Source organism: Panthera uncia, chromosome B1, assembly GCF_023721935.1.
Source record: "Panthera uncia isolate 11264 chromosome B1, Puncia_PCG_1.0, whole genome shotgun sequence".
Classification (NCBI taxonomy): Eukaryota; Metazoa; Chordata; class Mammalia; order Carnivora; family Felidae; genus Panthera; species Panthera uncia.
The window spans coordinates 163,247,454-163,268,297 of NC_064811.1; the positions used below are offsets into that span (position 1 = coordinate 163,247,454).

Below are 20,844 nucleotides of genomic sequence, written 5' to 3' on the forward strand. Positions count from 1 at the left end.
ATGTAAAATCAAGCATGCGATAAATAATAGTTTAGAAAAAGGGAGAGAAGTTAGTTCACACCCTCCACATCAAATAGAGACTCTTGTGGGGTATCTTTGGAGGAGTCTTAGTGCACTTTCAGTAAATCCTGAAATATGTGCACCCACAAGCTTTCCAGTATCTTGTAGACTAGTCCTCAAGTTTAGCCCTGGCATTTTGCCCTGGTGTTGCCAACCTTAACACTACTGCCTTTATAGCCTGGATAGTTCTTTGTTGTGGGGACCATCCTTTGAATTTTTGTTTAGCAATATCCCTAGCCTATACCCACTAGATGCTAGTATCATCCCCCTAGTTGTGACTACCAAAAATGTCTCCAGACATTGCCAAATGTCCTGTAGGGTTAAAACCTACCCCACTGCTACTCACTGTCATTGAGAACCACTGCTTGAGCCAAGCTATCTTTCCTTTTTCTCCATACACCCACAACCTGGCTATGACTGCCCTAAATGCCAGAAACACTTGGATAATTTTAGTTTACAAAATACATGTATAACAATGTGAGTATCCTGCTGGAAAAAAAATTAAATAGTGTTAGGAAAAAACTAAACATTCAATTAAAACATTGTTTGGTGCTTTTGGAGACACACTGTTCATCATCACCTGGTCATTTGTAAGCTTTTATTTAAATTATTCTTGTCTTTGGGTCGGCTTTAGCTCAAGCAGTTACTTCGCATGTGGTTACTAAATTATTCTTGTCTTCTATCCAAACCATATTAGCCTTCATTATTAAAATTGATCATTATCAGTACAGTGTGGTTCTCTGTACAACTCTGCTGTGTAGGAGTTATCTTCTTTAGTTGTTTTCATGGCAGTGTTGCCAAAGCATATTTTTCTTCTTTTGGAGGCAGAGGAACAAGTTTGAATATTTAAGTTTCATTTCTCCTTCTGGTATAACTAGTACTCTAAACTTAGGATTTCATGGTTAGCCCTCTTCAGGATCTGTTCAGGACCTCCTTTTATACTCATCAAAGTAGTCATTTTCAGGCTTTAATATGCACAAGAATGATCTGGGGACTTGTTGAAAGTGCACATATCCCAGCACCCCTACCCCAGGCTGGTAAGGTATGGGTCAGGGTCCCAGGCACATGAATATTTTAAGACACAGCAGGTGTCCAGCCTGTGAACAGTGAAGATCATACTTAGAGGCACTGCACTGTACTCCCTACAATCCCTACCCTCCCCTTCACTACTTAGCTGGAGATGTGTGAAACTGAACTGGGCCCTTGGGCTCGCTCAGCAATAGAAATTGACAAGAGGCTAAATGGGAATTTCCAGCAAGGCTTTATTGGAGCTTATGCTTAAGCACAGGGAAGCAGCACAAAGAAGTGTCCTCAGGCTGACCTCCCACCCTGAGGCAAGGTCAGGGAGAGTTTTTATCAGAAACTTGGGTGGGGAAAGGGTAATGTCAAAGCATAGAGGCAGGGGTCTAAAATGCCATGTGTCTTCATACATCGCATGTCTAATTAACATGTTAAATCTCCACCCCTGGATATGATTTTTAGTATTACAATGAGAGAAGAAGTCAGTGAAAGTTCAGCACTGGGGTCCATCTTGGTACAGACTGGTTTGGTCTGGTCTTCACCAGTCATGGTAGTAAATATGTTCCTTTCAGTAAGCATCCTCCCTCACATTCCTGCAAGATGTGCTACTCAAGAGACGTAGAGTTTTAACTTTTTTTGTTTTCTCCTTATGAAGAAAACAAGGAATGCTAGATTTCTCAGTCAGGTTAGGAAACCTGAGTCCAATTCCTGCTCTGTCTCACCGATACCTCATGAAATTACCATTTCCTGATATCTAGTTCTGTTTTCTTCTTAGAATTTCAGCCATTCTCCTGTAAAGATCTGAATCAATGATCAATGATTATTTGAGTCAATAATCAGTGATTAGTTTGATCACTGAATGTTAACTGTTGAGGGCCAGACCTTGGAAACAAAGGAAAGCCCTGTTCTTGTTTCTCACCCCTCATTTTACCCTGTGGTTTGACCATTAGGGCAGTAATGCCCAGGGCCAGATGAGTGCGGCAGAGTTCATTCGTAAACTGGCTTCTGAACACAGAGGGCAAGGAGAGACTGAGGAAAGAAGTAGACCTCTTCACATTGGTAGGTAGTAGTTTTAATAAGCAAGATAACTTACTTAAGAAACCTGTGTTGGGTGGCACAAGATGAGTAGATCTTTGCATACATCTGTTGGTATCATAATCTATATAGAGCCTTAATTGAGCTCAATCATGTATACCATTCGGATGGTCTCAAAAACACATTACTATTTGAAGACCATGTCCTTGGGGCAGCTTATAGATCAGGGAAATAAGTGAAATGCACATTCCATGAATGGGAAGGAGGTGAGGAGCCTCCAGCTGCCCACGTCCAGCTTGCCTGTCAGGCAGGGTTGCGTTCTCTCAGTGACCTCCACCAACAGGCATTAGGGGCAGTGGGATTTCAGAGGAGGAAGTCATCCTTGTAATTGTGTCCCATACTGGCCAGAACCACATCCTTCCTATCCCACTCCATTTCATACTTTAGTCACAAATCCAGTTATTTTCACACCCTACCCACATCCATTAATTCTGGCGTTTGTCATCTTTCACTTAGATCACTGGTCTCTGAACTTTTTTGATCATTCATTTTATTAATACTAAATATTTGAGCAGATATCCTCCAATATATGTATATATTTTTATAAAATATACTACATGTTCTATTATCAATACAACATGAAAAACTGCCGAACATCATTAGTCATTAGGAAAATACAAATCAACCAGTAGGTATCATTTTACACTCATTAGGGCTGCCATAATTCAAAAAAAAAATCTTTTAAGGAAACTAATGTTATGGTGAAGATATGGAGAAATTGCAACTTTGATATGTTGCTTATAGGAATATACTATGAATGCAGGTACTTGGGGAAACGGTTTGATGGTTTATCAAATGATTTAACATAGGATTAAATGAAAACATACACCCCATAAAACCTTTCACACAAATGTCCATTGCTGCATTATTCGTAACAGCCAAAGGTGTGAATGGCTGTCAGCTAATGAATATATAAATAAAATGTGATATATCCATACAATGGGATAGTATTCAGTTGTAAAAAAAAAAAAAACAATGAAACCAGTCACAAAAGAAACATATTGTTGATTCCATTCCAAAAAGACACTTTTAGGGGAACTAAAATGTCATAAAATTAAATTGTAGTGATGGTTGCACCACCCCATGACTATACTAAAAAACATTAAATTATACACTTTAAATGGGTGAATTGTGTGGTATGTGAATTATATCCCAATGTTGATTTTTAAAATTCTTCCCAGTGGATGATCTTGCCTGGGTTGCACACACTCCACTTTGAAAAATTCTTGCAAACTATTCACATAACCACTTAATATTGCTCTTCTTCCAATCTTGCTTTTCTCCAATCCATCCTTCACAGTTGCAGCTAAAATATGACTCATGTAATTACGGTCACTTAATGTTAATTGACTCACTTTAGCCAACAAGATGTGGTCTAAACTCCTTGGCATCACCTTAAATGGTAACTACACTGTTTTGTATTCATTTCTTAAAGGTCTCTACTTAACATATTTTAAGTAATCAACAGTTAAATCATTTTGAAGTTATGCAGCAGCTCACTACGCTGTTTAAAGTCTTTAAATCTTTTAAACATGAAATGATAAAATCTTTCTGATAGTGCCTTCAATAATACCTCAAACTGACTCAAGGCAGATGTTCTTTATTCTAAATTCCATACATCTTGGGTTTGATAAGGCTGCAGTATTTAGCAATTTGACCTGTAAATTTCTTAGAAGATTCCTAGAAATGTCATTACTTTCTAAATCATCTATCAGCTTTAGAACAGCACGAAGGAAACACTCTTGAGTCCTCCCCTCTATGTCTCCCCCACTTTTTTTTAAATCATTTAATCAGTTACTCTTGACTGAAGAACCTATATATCAAGTACTGTATTAGGTATGTGGACATTATAAAAATAGCTAAGATGATGGTCTTGGCTCTCAGCTAATGAGAACTTAAAGAATCTATCAGAATTATTCCAGTACTATACAAAAATTATACCATATACTGTTTTCTCTGCTTAGTACTAAACACTGGAGGATTTGAGGAAACGGGGAAAAATGACCCTTTCTGCCTTCAAAGAGCTTATAATCAGTAAAGAAGATAAAATCTACACAGAAGTCAGAGTATATTTTGTAATAAGTATGTAGCATAGACATTTAAGTGCTATAGTAGTGCACAAGTGGAAGACATTGTGATACCTGGAATAACACTGGTTTTGAGTAAATATCAAATTTTGGCAAGGGTATAGAACAATGTGAATTTCTTTTTTTTTTTTTCAATATATGAAATTTATTGTCAAATTGGTTTCCATACAACACCCAGTGCTCATCCCAGAAGGTGCCCTCCTCAATACCCATCACCCACCCTCCCCTCCCTCCCACCCCCATCAACCCTCAGTTTTAGAACAATGTGAATTTCAAGCCTACTATGAGAGTGTAAACTGGTAGAAACACTTTATAAATAGTTTTTTTTTTCAACGTTTTTTTTTTTTTTATTTATTTTTGGGACAGAGAGAGACAGAGCATGAACGGGGGAGGGGCAGAGAGAGAGGGAGACACAGAATCGGAAACAGGCTCCAGGCTCCGAGCCATCAGCCCAGAGCCTGACGCGGGGCTCGAACTCACGGACCGTGAGATCGTGACCTGGCTGAAGTCGGACGCTTAACCGACTGCGCCACCCAGGAGCCCCAGAAACACTTTAAAAAACAAGTTAATGTCACCTTAAAGATGTGCATATTCTAAACCCCAAAAATCTACCTCTTGGTGATTGTACTGTAGGACAATTCTTTCCCATATTCACTAGGCAGCATGTTCAATGTAGTATCATTTATAATAGCCTCAAGAAATCTGAAAACAACCTAAGCATCCTTCAATGGAATTGTAGAATGTCCTACAATGAAACAGTATACTTTGAGGAACTAGAGCACATATGTGAATAAATCTTAAAAACCTGTTGAATGAAAAGACAATCATAAAGGAAGCCTTACAAACTATAAAAACCTGTAGAACATACTATTTCTATGGAGCCTTCTATTTGTATAGGAGTAGCATAGAAAAAGATGAGATGAGTAGATAAATAAATGCAGGGAGTTTCAAATGATTTCTTATTTTTTTCTTAAACCAGCTGTTAGATAAATGAGCATTTTTTACATATCATTCAATATGACTTTTTGTATATCTGAAACATTTTATTAAACAAAGAAAAAATTCATCATGTTTTTATTTTTTGAAGCGGTCTGATCACCCAATATCTTTTGTCAAACATTCTATTAAATAATTTACATGTTTCAGTAAATACACAAAAGAAATTACTTTGAAAGGAAAAAGCTATTGATACATTCTTCTTAGTTCTGGCTGCTATAAAAAATACCATGGACTGGTTGGCTTAAATGACAGAAATGTTTTTCTCACAGTTCTGGAGACCAGAAGCCCTAGATCAAGGTGGCAGCAGCATTGGGGGCTGGTGTGGGTTCTCCCTTTGGGTTGCAGATGGCCCTCTTTCTTCTACATTCTCACATGGTCTTTTTCAGAGTTCGTGCCCAGAGAGAGAATGTGCTCTGTGATGTCTCTTCTTCTAAGAACACTAATCCTATCAGGTCAGGGCCCTATCTTTAGGACCTCATTTGCCCTCAGTTACTTCCTAGAAGCCCCATCTACAAAGATAGCCACACTAGGTTTCAACATAGGAATTTTGAAGGGACACAAGCATTCAAGTCCATAACACAGTCTGCAGTGTTTTTGGAGAAAGAAACAAAAAGATGAATGAGAAGTTGTCAATAAAAGCTATGGAAGCATTGTTTTCATTTACTTTCAGTATTATGAGTGTACAAGTGACAAGTTTGGGTAAAATCTCAAAGCAGATTTCTTTGTTTTCTTCTCCTCAACTTTTCTGGCATTTTGTTAGGTTTTTTATTTTGTTTTAGTTGCTATTTAAAAATGAATCTCATCTTTCATTTACTCCACTTGTTCCTGCCACCCTTCTTGTTTTTTTTCCACTGATGTACCTTGCTTTTTAAAAACTTTTTATTGTTCTTTTTACTTTGATGGCTTTAGACTTGTATTTTAGTTTTCCTTGGTTGGCTTTTAAGGTGTACATTATAACAAATCCCTAAGATATTACATTTGACTCATAATTTCTGATTATCATTTTTAATGTACAATGATATTACATAATCTTAATTTGTTGGCCATAATTATTCACTTTCTGGTAGTCTTTTTAATTATTCCCCCCCGATATAAAATTTTTATATTTTGAAATTATGGGCCAAGGTACCGACCCAGTGGGCCTAAAGGGATGACATTACGGCGTCATCCTCTCCCTTCATTTTGGAGGGTTGAGATGTTGGGCTCCGCTACCCAGAATGGAGGGCTGTCATACCCTGCTCAACCTCTGGACAGTGACGGTATCATGGCCCTATGCGACACCATCACCAATCGCCTGGTGTGGCCTGAGGACCGCCAAGATGCCATTTGTGCAAATCAGTATACAGTCAAAGTGTAAAAGAACTTTTGAGGCATAAGAAAGTCCACTTAGAAGTCATATTGAAGTACTTGGCAACACTGGGTAATTATATCTCCAGCTACTGAAAAACACAACACAGGGTAATTATACCTCCAGCTACTGAAAAACATAATCTTATTCAGCATACAAAGGATTATTGGAAAAAACAATTACAAGTTGAAGGAAATACCAGAGCTAATTAAAACAGAGGACATTAGACTCTTGATGGCAGGAAAAAGAAGATTAAAAAACTGAAAAAGTCAATTTTTGTCAATTAGCAGAATCCTGTCACTTGTTCTTTGAAGTTTTTAATTCTCAGAATCCTTTTCTGGGACCACCTCAAGTGCCCACCACACTTGTGGCATGATGTGAAGCTTACATTTTCTTACAGTACCTCTGAACAAAATGTGATAGACTACTCTGAGTGGAGCAAAAAGTATGAGCCTTAATCTGCTGTCACTAGTGAAAGAAGAGTGTCTTCTCAGTCCCACTAGATTCCCATAGATTGAAAATGTGCTTCTGCTCCCTATGGTCTAGTTATGGTTGGAATTGCTGGAACTTCCCACCAGGGGAACACTTGTTTGGGCATTTTTGAACAAATTTTTGGACTCATGCACTGCCCTGTTTTGGAAAATACTTGGAAAATCAAATTTATCAACCTGAAAATTATTGGAGAGGGTTCTGTTGCTCTAGGAACATTAATGAAACCAGCTGTTAATTTGAACATAGTAACCTAGAGGTCTTTCATAACATAATTGCTTTATGCAGTGCCAACAAAATACAACTTAATGTAAGGCAGGCATTGGATAGTGGAACTGGAGACCAGGCTTTATGCAGTGGAGATGAGGCATTGTTGAACAAAAGAAAACTGAGTTTACCCAGCTGTCTGTCAATCTAAAAAAACCTTCTATACAGAAACTCTTCCAAATATGTCTTACTCTAACAATAATGTCTAGGTGATTTCAGATGTGAAGATTGACATTTATTAGTTGCAATATCTTACTTGACTACAGAATAACATAGTATGTGATGTCCTTGCTTCTTGTTGCAGCAAATGTTCTGAGAGCTTAATGCAATTCTCATTTACTTTTATCTAAATCTGGACAGTATCATAAATGCATGTCATGACAGTACTGTTTTTTAAGTAAGTACATGTTTTAGAGATGTTTAATGTATACTCAAAGTTGTCATTTTAGAAAACTTGAATAACATTCTCAATCAAAAGGTCCAGTAAGTTAGCAGGTGGAGAAAATTTACTTTCTCTTTTTAAAAGAGAAATTTTTTTAAAATTTACTTTCTCTTTTTAAAACATTATTCACAGTTATTTATTGTATACCAAGCCAAATATCTTAAAATCTGCAACATTTTTGAAGTATTTTTGAGCAATAATAAATGCTGTTCTCAAAACAGACCTTATTCTTATCTAAGATTTAAACTAACAGTTTTATAGAATGTTTATTATAATACCATATAAAGGAAACATAGTGTTATATATTCAGAGCATTTCACACTAAAGCAGGAGAATATACATTCTTTTAAAGTACCCATGGAACAATCTCCAGAATAGATCACATACTGGGTCACAAATCAGGCCTCAACTGGTACAAGATTGAGATCATACTGTGAATATTTTCAGACCAAAAGCTGTGAAACTTTAAGTCAACCACAAGAAAAATTTTGGAAAGCCCTCAAATACATGGAGGTTAAAGAACTTCCTACTAAAGATGAATGGGTTAACCAGAAATTAAAGAGGAAATTAAAAAATACATAGAAGCAAATTAAAATGAAAACATGATAGTCCAAACCCTTTGGGATGCAGCAAAGGCAGTCCTAAGAGTAAAGTACATTGCAATTCAGGCCTATCTCAAGAAGCAAGAAAAGTCCCAAATATACAACCTAATCTTACACCTAAAGGGGCTAGAAAAGAAGTAGCAAATGAAGCCTAAAGCCAGCACAGATAAATTATATAGAAACAACAAAAAAGAAAGTAGACCAGATCAATGAAAGTAAGAGCTGCTTCTTTGAAAGAATAAACAAAATTGATAACACCCTTAGCCAGACTTATCAAAAAGAAAAGAGAAAGGACCCAAATAGATAAAATCACAAATGAAAGAGGACATCACAACTGACACCACAGAAATACAAACAATTATAAGAGAATACTATGAAAAATTATATGCCAATGAACTGGGCAAACTGGAAAAAATGGACAAATTCCTAGAAACTCGTAAACCACCAAAACGGAAACAGGAAGAAATAGAAAACTTGAACAGACCCATAACAAGCAAAGAAATTGAAACAGTTATCAATAGTCTCCCAACAAACAAGAGTCCTGGGCCAGATGGCTTCCCAGGGGAATTAGTAGAGTTGATACCTATTCTTCTCAAACTGTTCCAAAAAATAGAAATGGAAGTAAAGCAAACTCACTCTAGGAAGCCACCATTACCTTGATTCCAAAACCAGACAAAGACCTCACTCAAAAGGAGAGTTAGAGACTAATATCCCTGATGAACCTGGATGCAAAAATTCTCAACAAGGTACTAGCAAATCAAATTCAACAGTGCATTAAAATAACATTAAAAGAATGATTCGCCATGAATAAACAAAAGCAAACATGAACTACTGGGATTTCATCAAGATTAAACCTTCTGTACAGGGTAGGAAACAGTCAACAAAAGCCAACAGAATGGGAGAAGATATTTGTAAATGACATAAGATAAAGGGTTAGTATCCAAAATCTATAAAGAACTTACCAAACTCAACACCCAAAAACCAAACAACTTAAGAAATGGGCAGCACTAAGAAATGGGCAGCAGCCATGAACAGACACTTTTTCAAAGAAGATATCCAGATGGCTAAAAAGACACATGAAAAGATAATCAACATCTCACATCATCAGGGAAATACAAATCAAAACCATGATGAGATGTCACCTCACACCTTTCAAAATGGCTAACACTAACAACACAAGAAACAACAGGTGTTGTCAAGGATGTGGAGGAAGGGGAGCCCTCTTGCACTGTTGGTAGGAATGTAAACTAGTGCAGCCATGCTGGAGAACAGTATGGAGGTTTCTCAAAAAACTAAAAATAGGACTACCCTCTGATCCAGGAATTTTACTACTAGGTATTTACCCAAAGGATACAAAATAACAGATTCAAAGGGGTACATGCATCTCAGTGTTTACAGCAGCATTATCAACAATAGCCAAACTATGGAGAGAGCCTAAATGTCCATTAATTGATGAATGGATAAAGAAGATGTGATATATATATATATATATATATATATATATATATATAAAATAATATATAATATATAAAAGTATAAATATAATATATATTTAATATATTAAATTTTAAAACATAAAATAATATATATTATACAAAATGGAATATTACTCAACCATCAAAAAGAATGAAATCTTGCCATTTTCAACAATGTGGGCAGAGATAGAAAATATTATGCTAAGCGAAATATGTCAGTCAGAGAAAGACAAATACCATATGATTTCACCCATGTGGATTTAAGAAACAAAACAGATGAGCATATGGTAATGAAGGGTGGGAAGAGAAGAAAAGGAAACAAACCACAAAAGATTCTTAATACTAGAGAACAAACTGAGTGTTGATGGGAGGAGGTGGGTGGGAGATGGGCTAGATGGGTGATGGGCATTAAAGAGGTGACTTGATGTGATGAGCACTGGGTGTTGTATATAAGTGATGAATCACTGAATTCTACTCCTGAAACCAATATTGTGCTGTTATGTTTACCAAAATTTAAATTTAAAAAAAAATGACTATTACAGATGAAAAAAAAAAAAGAAAGAAAAAAAAGAAAGAAATGGAAGGAAAACTTCCAAACTCATTCAGTGAGGCCAGGATTACCTTGATTCCAAAACCAGAGACCCCACTAAAAAGGAGAATTATAGATCAACATCCCTGATGAAATTCTCAACAAGATGCTAGCAATACAAATCGTACAGTACATAAAAAGAATTATCCACCACGATCAAGTGGGATTTATTCCTGGGCTACAGGTATGAGTCATTATCCACAAATCAGCATGATACACGAATCTCTGAGTTTCCATTATTTCTTACGGGGAAATTCGCTTTGATATACAAATGCTTTGGATTACAAGCATGTTTCTGGAACAAATTATGCTCTCAAACCAAGGTTTTACTGTTTGTCAATGTACTCCTACATCATAAATTAAAATTGTTGGGATTTTTCACCTCTAAATTATCCAACTAGGTTTGAATTGCAAGGTTAAGTTGCCAGATTAATTATATAGTTACTTTAAGGTTTAAATTCTTCACCACCTGGCAACTACTTACTGATCTAGGATTTAGTAATTTTAATTTACAAAAATGTCATATGGAAAGAATTCAACTGGGAATTGTGATGATGTGTTGTACATGTTAATTTTTTACGTTTAACTCTCCTCGTGATCATCTAGGGTGACATGAATTCTGGAAGCAGGAGGAAACAACCATTTTTTTTTCTCATTGCCATGCCTTTTTTGAAGAGTACAAATTGATAAGTCCTAAAGTAAGAACTTCACGAAGGAGGGAAATTCCTTTTGTCTGCTCTTAAAAAAAAAAAAGAAAAGAAAAGAAAAAGAAATTATGGTGTTATTATACAAATTGTATTTATCGCCTAGTTTAATCATTTCCTTTTCACTTATTTTATTCATTTATTTCTTATTGTACATGTGAAATTTATAATCAAGAATTGGATAATATATATGTGAATGCAGAATAGTAAACAAAGCAGTCATATAACTTTAGGAATGCAAGAAAATTCCAATGTTTTTGTTTCATTTTTAAAATGTTGCCAGAGGGTTTGATGGTGTCTTTCATTATTATGAGGTGATAAAAATGTTGCCCCTAGTATGTAAATTCTTTGGCATAGGATCAACCATGTTGCATTGGTGCATGGTGCCTATAGTGACACTGTTCAGGCAATAATTTCTCTATAGGAACATTTATTTGAATTAATACTTTGGATCAATAAGATTTTGAAAGAAGTTAAAACCTCTACTACTTTGGAGGGAAAAGGCATAGGTGTATGCATTTTTTAGAATATCTTCAGATAGCTTTCAGAGAATTATTTCTTGGTGACATTGTTCGTCTCAAAAAGGAAAAAGAAAAACTAAGCAGAGAGACTTTTCATTCATTGTGACAGACGGGGAAATTAGCAGCATTACTGATTGGACAGGAAATAGAAAAGCCAAATTATCTGGGACTCTAAGTGCTTAACTGGTACTTTGCCTTTTGGATTATCTGTTAGGAAGCCTGTTCTCAACTTCATGACCGGTATATTTGATAAGGGGCTCTGAAAGTATTTGGTTTTATAACAAGGGGCCTGTTGTCAGTTTGTAAAGGTATATGTGAATACCTAGCATGAGAAAGTTGGTAAGATGTGGCAGCAGAGGCACATTGGACTGTTTTGATGAATTAAAGTCATTCATCATAAGGGATTTTTAAAAGCACTCTATGATTTTTTTATTGAAAAGTACTCTATGAATTATTTTCTGATGCTAAATAGCTTAATAAAATCCTGCAGGAGGAACAGCTGAAATCTCATGAAAGCAAACTGAAGCAGATTACCACTGAGCTGGCTGAACACCGCTCATATCCCCCGGATAAGAAAGTTAAAGCCAAGGAGATAGATGAATACAGACTGAAAGATCACTATCTGGAATTTGAGGTATGTTGAACCTAAATGGAATAAATGCCTATGCCTAAGTTATTTTATGATTTTTTGCATGAGACTTTTTTTTTTTTGGCTACTGCAACTATGGGAAGTATACCTTGACCCTGGCTCTAACTTGGGAGCTCTGGGCATGGTCTAGATCATGGTGGCCCCTCATGCTCAGGATTCTATTTAAGCATCAAACAAACATCAAAAAACATCTGTTAGTTTATGTGCTTAAAAGCAAACAGCCTGCCTGGTTGGGATAATGTGTGCCTGCTGTGAGAAAAAACAATCCCAGAATGGGGCAGCTGCTTTCTATGTGTCTATATCTCTTCCAGCAGAGTTTGAGTCAAAAAAATAAAAAATAAAAATACAGTGGAGGAAATGAGCTATAGGGTGACATGAAGTATCTGTTATAGTCTGTGTTACTTTCTGTCCTTCATCTCCTTCATTCTCATCTTATCATCCTGTTTCTTCCTAAAGCTTGAAACTTAGACTCATTTGAGCACCCTCCTCCTGGCCCCTGCAGCCCCCCAGTATCTAATCAGGAGCTAAATCCCAGTGCTCAGCCACTCTAGTGTTTCACTTCTGTCTCTTCCTTACCATAGGCAATTGCTCTTATACTTCCTCTGCTCAAGTCCTGGGTTTTTCATCTCTCACCTGAATGTGGTGGTAGCCTCCTGTGTCTCTTTAGTTCTCTTGTGACAGTTAGTTTTTCTTTTTTAATTTTTTTAATGTTTATTTATTTTTGAGAGAGAAAGAGACAGAGTATGAGAGGGTGAGGGGCAAAGAGAGGGGGAACAGAATCTGAAGCAGGCTCCAGGCTCTGAGCTGTCAGCACAGAGCCTGACAATTAGTTTTCTAAGGCTTAACCCAGACAGTGGCATTCCTCTGTTTAGCAGCTGCCCTTGAGGTTCTCCTAAGACTCCCCCCAAAATTAATCTTATGAGTAAAGTCCTAATCCTTAATCTCAGAGGATTTGGGTTCCTTCTGTCTTTCTACCACACTGGTTTCTTTCCACAACAGCCTCCTTATGTGTTAGTCACATTTCTGCCTACTCTCTCCAAGTGTACTTTGTGCCTGTGTTCATCTACTTTCTTCTGCCCCAAATGCCCCTCCCCTCATCTTCATTCCTGAAAGTCCTGTTCAGCTTTCAAAATGCAGCTCAAATACCTCCTATGAAAAGACTACTCGGGGTGCCTGGGTGGCTCAGTCAGTTAAGCATCTGACTCTTGCTTTTCCCTCAGTTCAAAATCAAACAGTTCATGAGATCAAGACCCCAGGTCAGGCTATGTGCTGATAGTGCAGAGCCTGCTTGGGATTCTCTCTCTCTGTCTCTCTTCTCTCTGCCCTTCCCCTGCTCTCTTTCTCTCAAAATAAATAAACATTTATTTTTTTAAAAAAGTCAATTCTAAACTTATTAATTGGGTTTAATCTGTTACAGTCCTTGCCACAGTTGGTTTTATGTTAAAGTTTTTCAGTATGTCTTTGTATCTATGGTAGATTCCATAACACCTCCCCCTGCTCAAGATGGTGAGTTCTTGGGAGTACAGAGACCTCAAGTTCATTTCTAATCTTTGCTGTATGCTTGCATATTGAATTGCATAGGATTTCATGGAAGCTTAAAAAAGTATCTCCCTGAGTTATAAAATTTCTGTTATAAGATGTGGCATTTTATCCAGTGCAGATCCATGTACTAGCATTCTTTATGGTCAAGCAAGTTCTTGCTGTGGGCAGATGAAGAAAAGTCATTCTTTTAGTAAAGGTAAAAGTTTATTAGCAAAAACTGTAGAAGCCTCACCAGCAAAAGACTTGAAAAATATTTTGTAGGGGCGCCTGGGTGGCGCAGTCGGTTAAGCATCCGACTTCAGCCAGGTCACGATCTCGCGGTCCGTGAGTTCGAGCCCCGCGTCGGGCTCTGGGCTGATGGCTCGGAGCCTGGAGCCTGTTTCCGATTCTGTGTCTCCCTCTCTCTCTGCCCCTCCCCCGTTCATGCTCTGTCTCTCTCTGTCCCAAAAATAAATTTAAAAAAACGTTGAGAAAAATATTTTGTAAAAAACAAAACAAAAAACTAAGGAGCTCATCTTTCCCCAGGTTTGTTCATTCTTGAGAAATGGGAGTTTCTCAGAAAGCAATCTTCACACTTTGAGTGGCTTTCAGCTATGGGCCCTTTTATTTTCACACATACTAATTGAATTTCCCAACACCCTCACTCCCCTGTGTCTAGCACTCAACACCTTACTTTGAGCCCTTGACTTTAAAGGCTGAGAGCTTGTCCACAGGAGGTGGGGGTAGCTGCAAGATCATTGAAAAGTTGTCACTGCTAGAAGCACTCCATACCTTTTTTTTAAGATTTTTTAACATTTATTCACTTTTGAGAGACAGAGTGTGAGTAGGGGAAGGACAGAGAGAGGGAGACACAGAATCCAAAGCAGGCTTCAGGCTCTGAGCTATCAGCACAGAGCCTGATGTGGGACTCAAACCCACCAACTGCGAGATCATTACCTGAGTCAAAGTCAGACACTCAACCAACTGAGCCACTCAGGCACCCCTGCACTCTGTACTTTTGAACCTACTGTGGTGCCCCTTTTCAGAAAATGTAACCTAGCAAGAACCAGCATTTTCATTTCCTAACATGGAATTTAGACCAAGCTTTGTGGGGATCAGTCTTGCTTTCATTACATTGTCACCTCATGGAACCTGAAAATTGTATTACACAATCCCTGGCTCATCAAAATCATACTCATATGCTAATATGTCAGGCATATTGGATTGTCTCTCAAGTTGCATTAACCTATGTCTATCAGGAAAGTAGAAGAGTAGATGCTATCCAAAAAGGTGTTTATAAAATTAATTCTTTTTAAAAAGTGAATTATTAGTTTTCACTAACTTGTGGTAATATATCTTGTGGGGTCCACTTTGCTATTATTTCAGCCACCAGAATTTGTGTTATGTGTGTGTTCGTGGAGATCTTTTACATAGCATTAAGTATTCTGCTTTATAAGCAACATTTTCTTAGCAGACTGCTTCATTCCCTGAATGAATCTAATCTCATTCCCTGAATAGAGGGTATGAGAGTTTTTTATTGATCATTTTGTATATTTTGTTCACTTCTCTATCCTCAAGCTTCTGGAACATAGGTTCAATGTATATTTGTTGAATGAATGCATGGAATTTTATTATTATATATAAAAGATAACATCAAAGAAAGTACTTCTCTGAGACAGCTTAGTAGGTGCCCTGAAAACAAATCTGATAGGCAGGTAAGAACAGTGTCTGCAATTCAGTGTGAATCTCAAGTGGGCAGTGACAGGAAGGGGAACTTTAATCCCATCTGCATCCTGTCGCCAGTAAGAATAACAGGCAAAAATTAGCTCTTTCACCTACTCCTGTAGTAGGGACCTCCCTGTGGTTTCAGACCATAGGAAATTCTTACAATTTTTACACTTGATAAGGAAAAATGCCTTTATTTTGTTAGAATGTTAAGCTTTTGGTGATTACACTGGGAGTTGTTCCTCCCTTTACGCATTTCAGTTGTTTATATCCCAAGTTGCTTTGAGTACCAACAGTCTTCATTGTAGGCCAAATTCATAGCTCTTTCTGTGCCTTCAAAGTCTGACTGACAGTAAGTTACTAGAAATTATAGTAAATAAGTAGGTTCAGAGTGTGAGTTTTTTGTTGTTGTTGTTTTGTTTTAAAGTCTATAAAAAGTCTACAGAGAACAAAGAGACTTCCATTTATCTTACTAGCTTTAGCCTATAAGAAAAAGATTCTCTTTTACTTAAAGCAGCAAACTACACTCAGAATGGGCTATAATTGACTACATCTGTGCCTGTCTCTGACAGGGGGAAGAGAGGTTGTTTGTATTTGATTGGATTTGTACCTCCAAGCCATGACTGTTAATTTTTCAGAAGAGTTCACTTGGAACCTAAACTTACTTTTGAAAGAGTGGTTAGACCTAACAAGTCTCTGTTAAGAAACTCATCATCATTTTCCAATTTCAAAAAATAAATATCAGAAATAGCCTCGCTTCTTTATAAATTAACTTATTTCTACTTTATTCAGTTCCCATTTCACTTCAAAATGTCTAAATTTATCTCCATGCTGCTGGTGCATTTGGAAATTTTTCAAGATATGGGACAGATGGATGATTTGTATTAGATATAAAAACTTGATAGCTTGGTAGTTAGCCCCATACATTTGGCTTTGTTTCTTTAGCTTTAAAAACAATGGCAATTAGAAAGTGTAGATACCATTTACTCCCAGTATTTCATGTAACAAGATGTTTTCAACAGCTTAAATAATTCATCCTTAAGCCTAAGTAGGGAAAGGGAGACTGTGTAGCAGCCCAAAATGTTTAAAAACATGACTGGGCTGTATGAGATTTACAGAAGAGGAATTATTTAGGGCCAGGTTAATAGAGGTTTCTGAGGTTCATTTTAGAGCCAGGTGGAAACTTGGTGGCCAATACAATGCCAATGAATTTAATGTAGCCAGCAGACCTAATGTCAGCAGTTTTGTTTGACCGGCACAGTGCTATATTTGTTTTCGTTCTAATTTATATGCACTCAGAGAGGATCAGCAGTCTCTTCTCCACTACTCCCTATTATATCACATCCGGTAGGTTTCCACATTGTGTTGGCCCAGCCCCTGAATGCATTTGAGTTTGCCATCCCTAGTATGATAGGTGCAGCCAGTTGTATATGCTTTGTGTCTTAGTTAAATCTTTGAACATGGGCGTTGGACTCAGCAATCCCTTCATGTTTAGAAAGTGGAAACTTCCAGGTGTGTGTTTTCAGGTTCTAATCTAGCAAATAAAAAATTCCACTTCCCTGATGGCTCAAGCCAAATGCAAAATAATATCCCCTTGGCTTAATGAGCTAGAATTCAGTAAGTTTTCTCTCCTCAATTGCAACCTAGAGTAGCATATACTTATGGCTTAAGACCGTTAGGACCCACACCAACCACATGGCTAGGAAATTCCATTTTAGAAACAACAAATGTCCGTTATAACAAGACATATAAGAAGCTTGGAACAGAATATTTTAAATCTAGAAAATCTAGGACATTCTTGAGACATGATGCATCTTTTTCTGACTTTGTGATTTTTCTTGGCATGTTAAAAAAAGGCATGATTCTTTCTAAAATTGACATATTTGAGAATATGAGCAGTGTCATTAAACTCAACTCATGTTTAGAAGTGCCCATAATATAAATATCTAGTTGTAAACCCTCAGTGTTACTGTTGAGTTGTTTGTTGCGTAGTGGGTGGGTGGTTTGAGATTTTTTAAAAAATAAATTCTCAGGTTGAAATTAGCTCTGTTTCCTCAGATTGCTCATTTTTAATTTGCCAACATTAGATAAGTAATTTTACATTATGGACCACTTTTCTTCTCATAGGAGCAGTGCAAGGACATTTCTCAATACAATGCCAACTGCCACAAGTCAAATCCACCTCTGGAACAAAAGGTCCAGGTTATTAATTTATAAGTGGCCTTGATCATATGAGCACAATAACAGCAGTTGTTACCCTTTTTCTCCCTAGTGAAAGCAAGGGAGAAATTCCATTAACTTACTTAAAGAATATTAGTTGCAAGTCTCAGTCTTAGTAACTGAGTCTAGCCCAGAATGTAATGATGTCTCCTATACAGAAAACATCACAGAAGTGATTATATGTCAGGGTCTGAAAAGCTATATCGCAGGTTAATAGAATTCTTGAGGGAATTCAAGAATTTTATTTTTTTAGTGGGATACTGTTATGAGTCAAAAACTAGAGACCTAAGATAAGCAGTTTTCTAGGCATTCAAATCTAGTTAACAATAGAGACATAATTCTTGGAATGCCATTTGGAATTGCATTTTCATGACATGATGTAAGAGGGCTAAGAAGCTCTGAATTTTAATCTGTAAATGATGATGTATGCTTTTGAAGGGAGAAGCTTAGCAACAGGATCCTTTGAATCACATTTTAAAAAGATGATTGAAAACAACTAGGGTCATACCTGAGAATAAACAGCCAACCATCTGACTTGAAATGACTCTCTGTCCCTGTATTTATTCCTCCACGTGCCTGAAATATCTGCTCTGGTAAGGATCACTGCTTTGAGTTAATGTATTATCTGCAGGGTAAGGGCAAATGCAGTGATAAAATAGTAAAATTGGGAAAAGGACTGGCTGGGGGTTAGGAGGCTGTGTTAATCTTATCCTTGATGTGTTTGTTATACATTTATCCTCTATAAGTATTACACATTTATAGCTCGGTTTCCTGGCTATAAAAATGAAATGGGATTGGGTAAATTAACCTAAAGTTCCCTTCCAACTCTGCTTGTTTGAGGATAGTGACATATTAACACCAATTAGTTTGTTAGATTAACTCACTCTCTTGAAGACCCCCAAGAGTGTTAAACGTAGAACAAAAATATTTCAATTTGGGGATTTCAGGAGATCTAGACCAGTACTATGCAATAGAGATATAATGCAAATCACATATGTAATCTTAAATTCTATAATAGCTGCATTTAAAAATTAAGAGAAACACGTGGAATCAGTGTATCCAAAATAGTATCATTTTAACATGTAATCAATATAAAATATTAAGATATTTTACATTCTTTTTTCTTACTAAGTCATCAGAATTTAGTGTATATTTTCTACTTATGACATATCTCAATGCAGATTGACCACATTTCACATGTTCTGTAGCTACCTGAGGCTAGTGGCTACTGTACTGGTTAGCATATATATTGACCATGCAAACTGCTTAAAAGTCAGTTAGGAATTAGGAGGTCTGATAACAGGCCCAGGTAGATATTATGCTTAATTTAAGAGGTGGAAAGTGAGCTGATAGGCAGCTATTGTGCACCTATAAAGCTTTACAATGGTTTGCACATGGTGTCCATTTGGATTTAGCACTTGCCTATTGCTGTACCAGTAGTTTAATATTTTGATTATTACTGCTGGTTGGGGATACAATAAAGAGGAGACCCACCTGGTATGAATGATGTTGCCTATAGCCTTGTAGTGTCCTTTTTCATATCAGTAACTTTTGAGATAGGAGAAAACCAAATACATTTCCCTCATAAAGAAAGTTTTCATGAAAACAATGTAAATTGCCTCCTTTCTGGTTCCTGTAGACTTTTTGGTAAATGACCCTCCCCATTGCTTCTGTTAGTTTGCTGACTGCTGCTGCTGAATCCTTTCCTGGGCTAACCTCTAGAATTGGAACAATGAAATGGGGTGTGTATTTTGTTTTTCCCTTTTTATTTTTACCCAGAGTACTTTATCTCTGTCTAACTACATTAGATTTTTTTCCTAATATATTCTTTTTTAATCCCCCCCCAATTTACACCAAGTTAGCCAGCATACAGTGCAACAATGATTTCAGAAGTAGGCCCCCCAACACCCCCAACTCTTTCAGCCCGTCCCCCCTCCCACAACCCCTGCAGTAACCTTCTGTTTGTTCTCCATATTTAAGAGTCTTTTTTTAACATTTATTTATTATTGAGAGACAGAGAGAGACAGAGCATGAGCAGGAGAGGGGCAGAGAGAGGAGGAGACACAGAATCTGAAACAGGCTCCAGGCTCTGAACTGTTAGCACAGAGCCTGACGCAGGGCTCGAACCCACAAACTGCGAGATCATGACCTGAGCTGAAGTCAGATGCTTAACCGACTGAGCCACCCAAGTGCCCCTAAGAGTCTCTTATGTTTTTGTCTGCCTCCCTGTTTTTATATTATTTTTGTTTCCTTTTCCTTATGTTCATCTGTTTTTGTCTCTTAAATTCCTCATATGAGTGAAGCCATATGATATTTGTCTTTCTCTGACTAATTTCACTTAGCTTAATACCCTCAGGTTCCATCCATGTAGTTGCAAATGGCAAGATTTCATTCTTTTTGATTGCCGAGTAATACTCCATTGTGTGTGTGTGTGTGTGTGTGTGTGTGTGTGTGTGTATATACCACATCTTCTTTATCCATTCATCCATTGATGGACATCTGGGCTCTTTCCATACTTTGGCTATTATTGATAGTGTTGCTATAAACATTGGAGTGCACGTATCCCTTCAAAACAGCACACTGGTATCCCTTAGATAAATACCTAGTAGTGCAATTGCTGGGTTGTAGGGCAGTTCTATTTTTTTAGTTTTTTGAGGAACCTCCATACTGTTTTCCAGAGTGGCTACACCAGATTGCATTCCCACCAGCAGTGGAAAAGAGATCCTGTTTCTCTGCATCTTCATCAGTATCTGTTGTTGACTGAGTTGTTCATTTTAGCCATTCTGACTGGTGTGAGGTGGTATCTCATTGTGGTTTTAATTTGTACTTCCCTTATGATGAATGATGTTGGGCGTTTTTTCATGTGTCAGTTGGCCATCTGGGTGTCTTCTTTAGAGAAGTGTCCATTCATGCTTTTTGCCTGTTTCTTCACTGGATTCTTTGTTTTTTTGGGTGTTGAGTTTGATAAGTTCTTTGTAGATTTGGATACTAACCCTTTATCTGATATGTCATTTGTAAATATCTTCTCCCA

The 20,844-nt window shown here is 37.1% G+C and overlaps 1 protein-coding gene and 1 pseudogene across 9 annotated transcripts in view; both read left to right on the forward strand.

The window, feature by feature from the left end:
* PSD3 (pleckstrin and Sec7 domain containing 3) overlaps nucleotides 1–20,844 on the forward strand; it is a 796,552-nt gene that overhangs the window by 738,075 nt on the left and 37,633 nt on the right. For 6 of the 9 annotated variants that reach the window (XM_049632446.1, XM_049632449.1, XM_049632447.1 and 3 more), the window contains 2 exons: nucleotides 12,189–12,332; nucleotides 17,721–17,789. In XM_049632446.1, coding sequence (XP_049488403.1) covers nucleotides 12,189–12,332; nucleotides 17,721–17,789 — 213 coding nt within the window. Of the gene's footprint in view, nucleotides 1–12,188; nucleotides 12,333–16,165; nucleotides 17,699–17,720; nucleotides 17,790–20,844 lie in introns of those variants that run through there. The other 3 variants (XM_049632450.1, XM_049632456.1, XM_049632452.1) reach the window with 2 other exon arrangements.
* Nucleotides 4,813–9,882, forward strand: LOC125923849 (uncharacterized protein C3orf38-like; annotated as a pseudogene).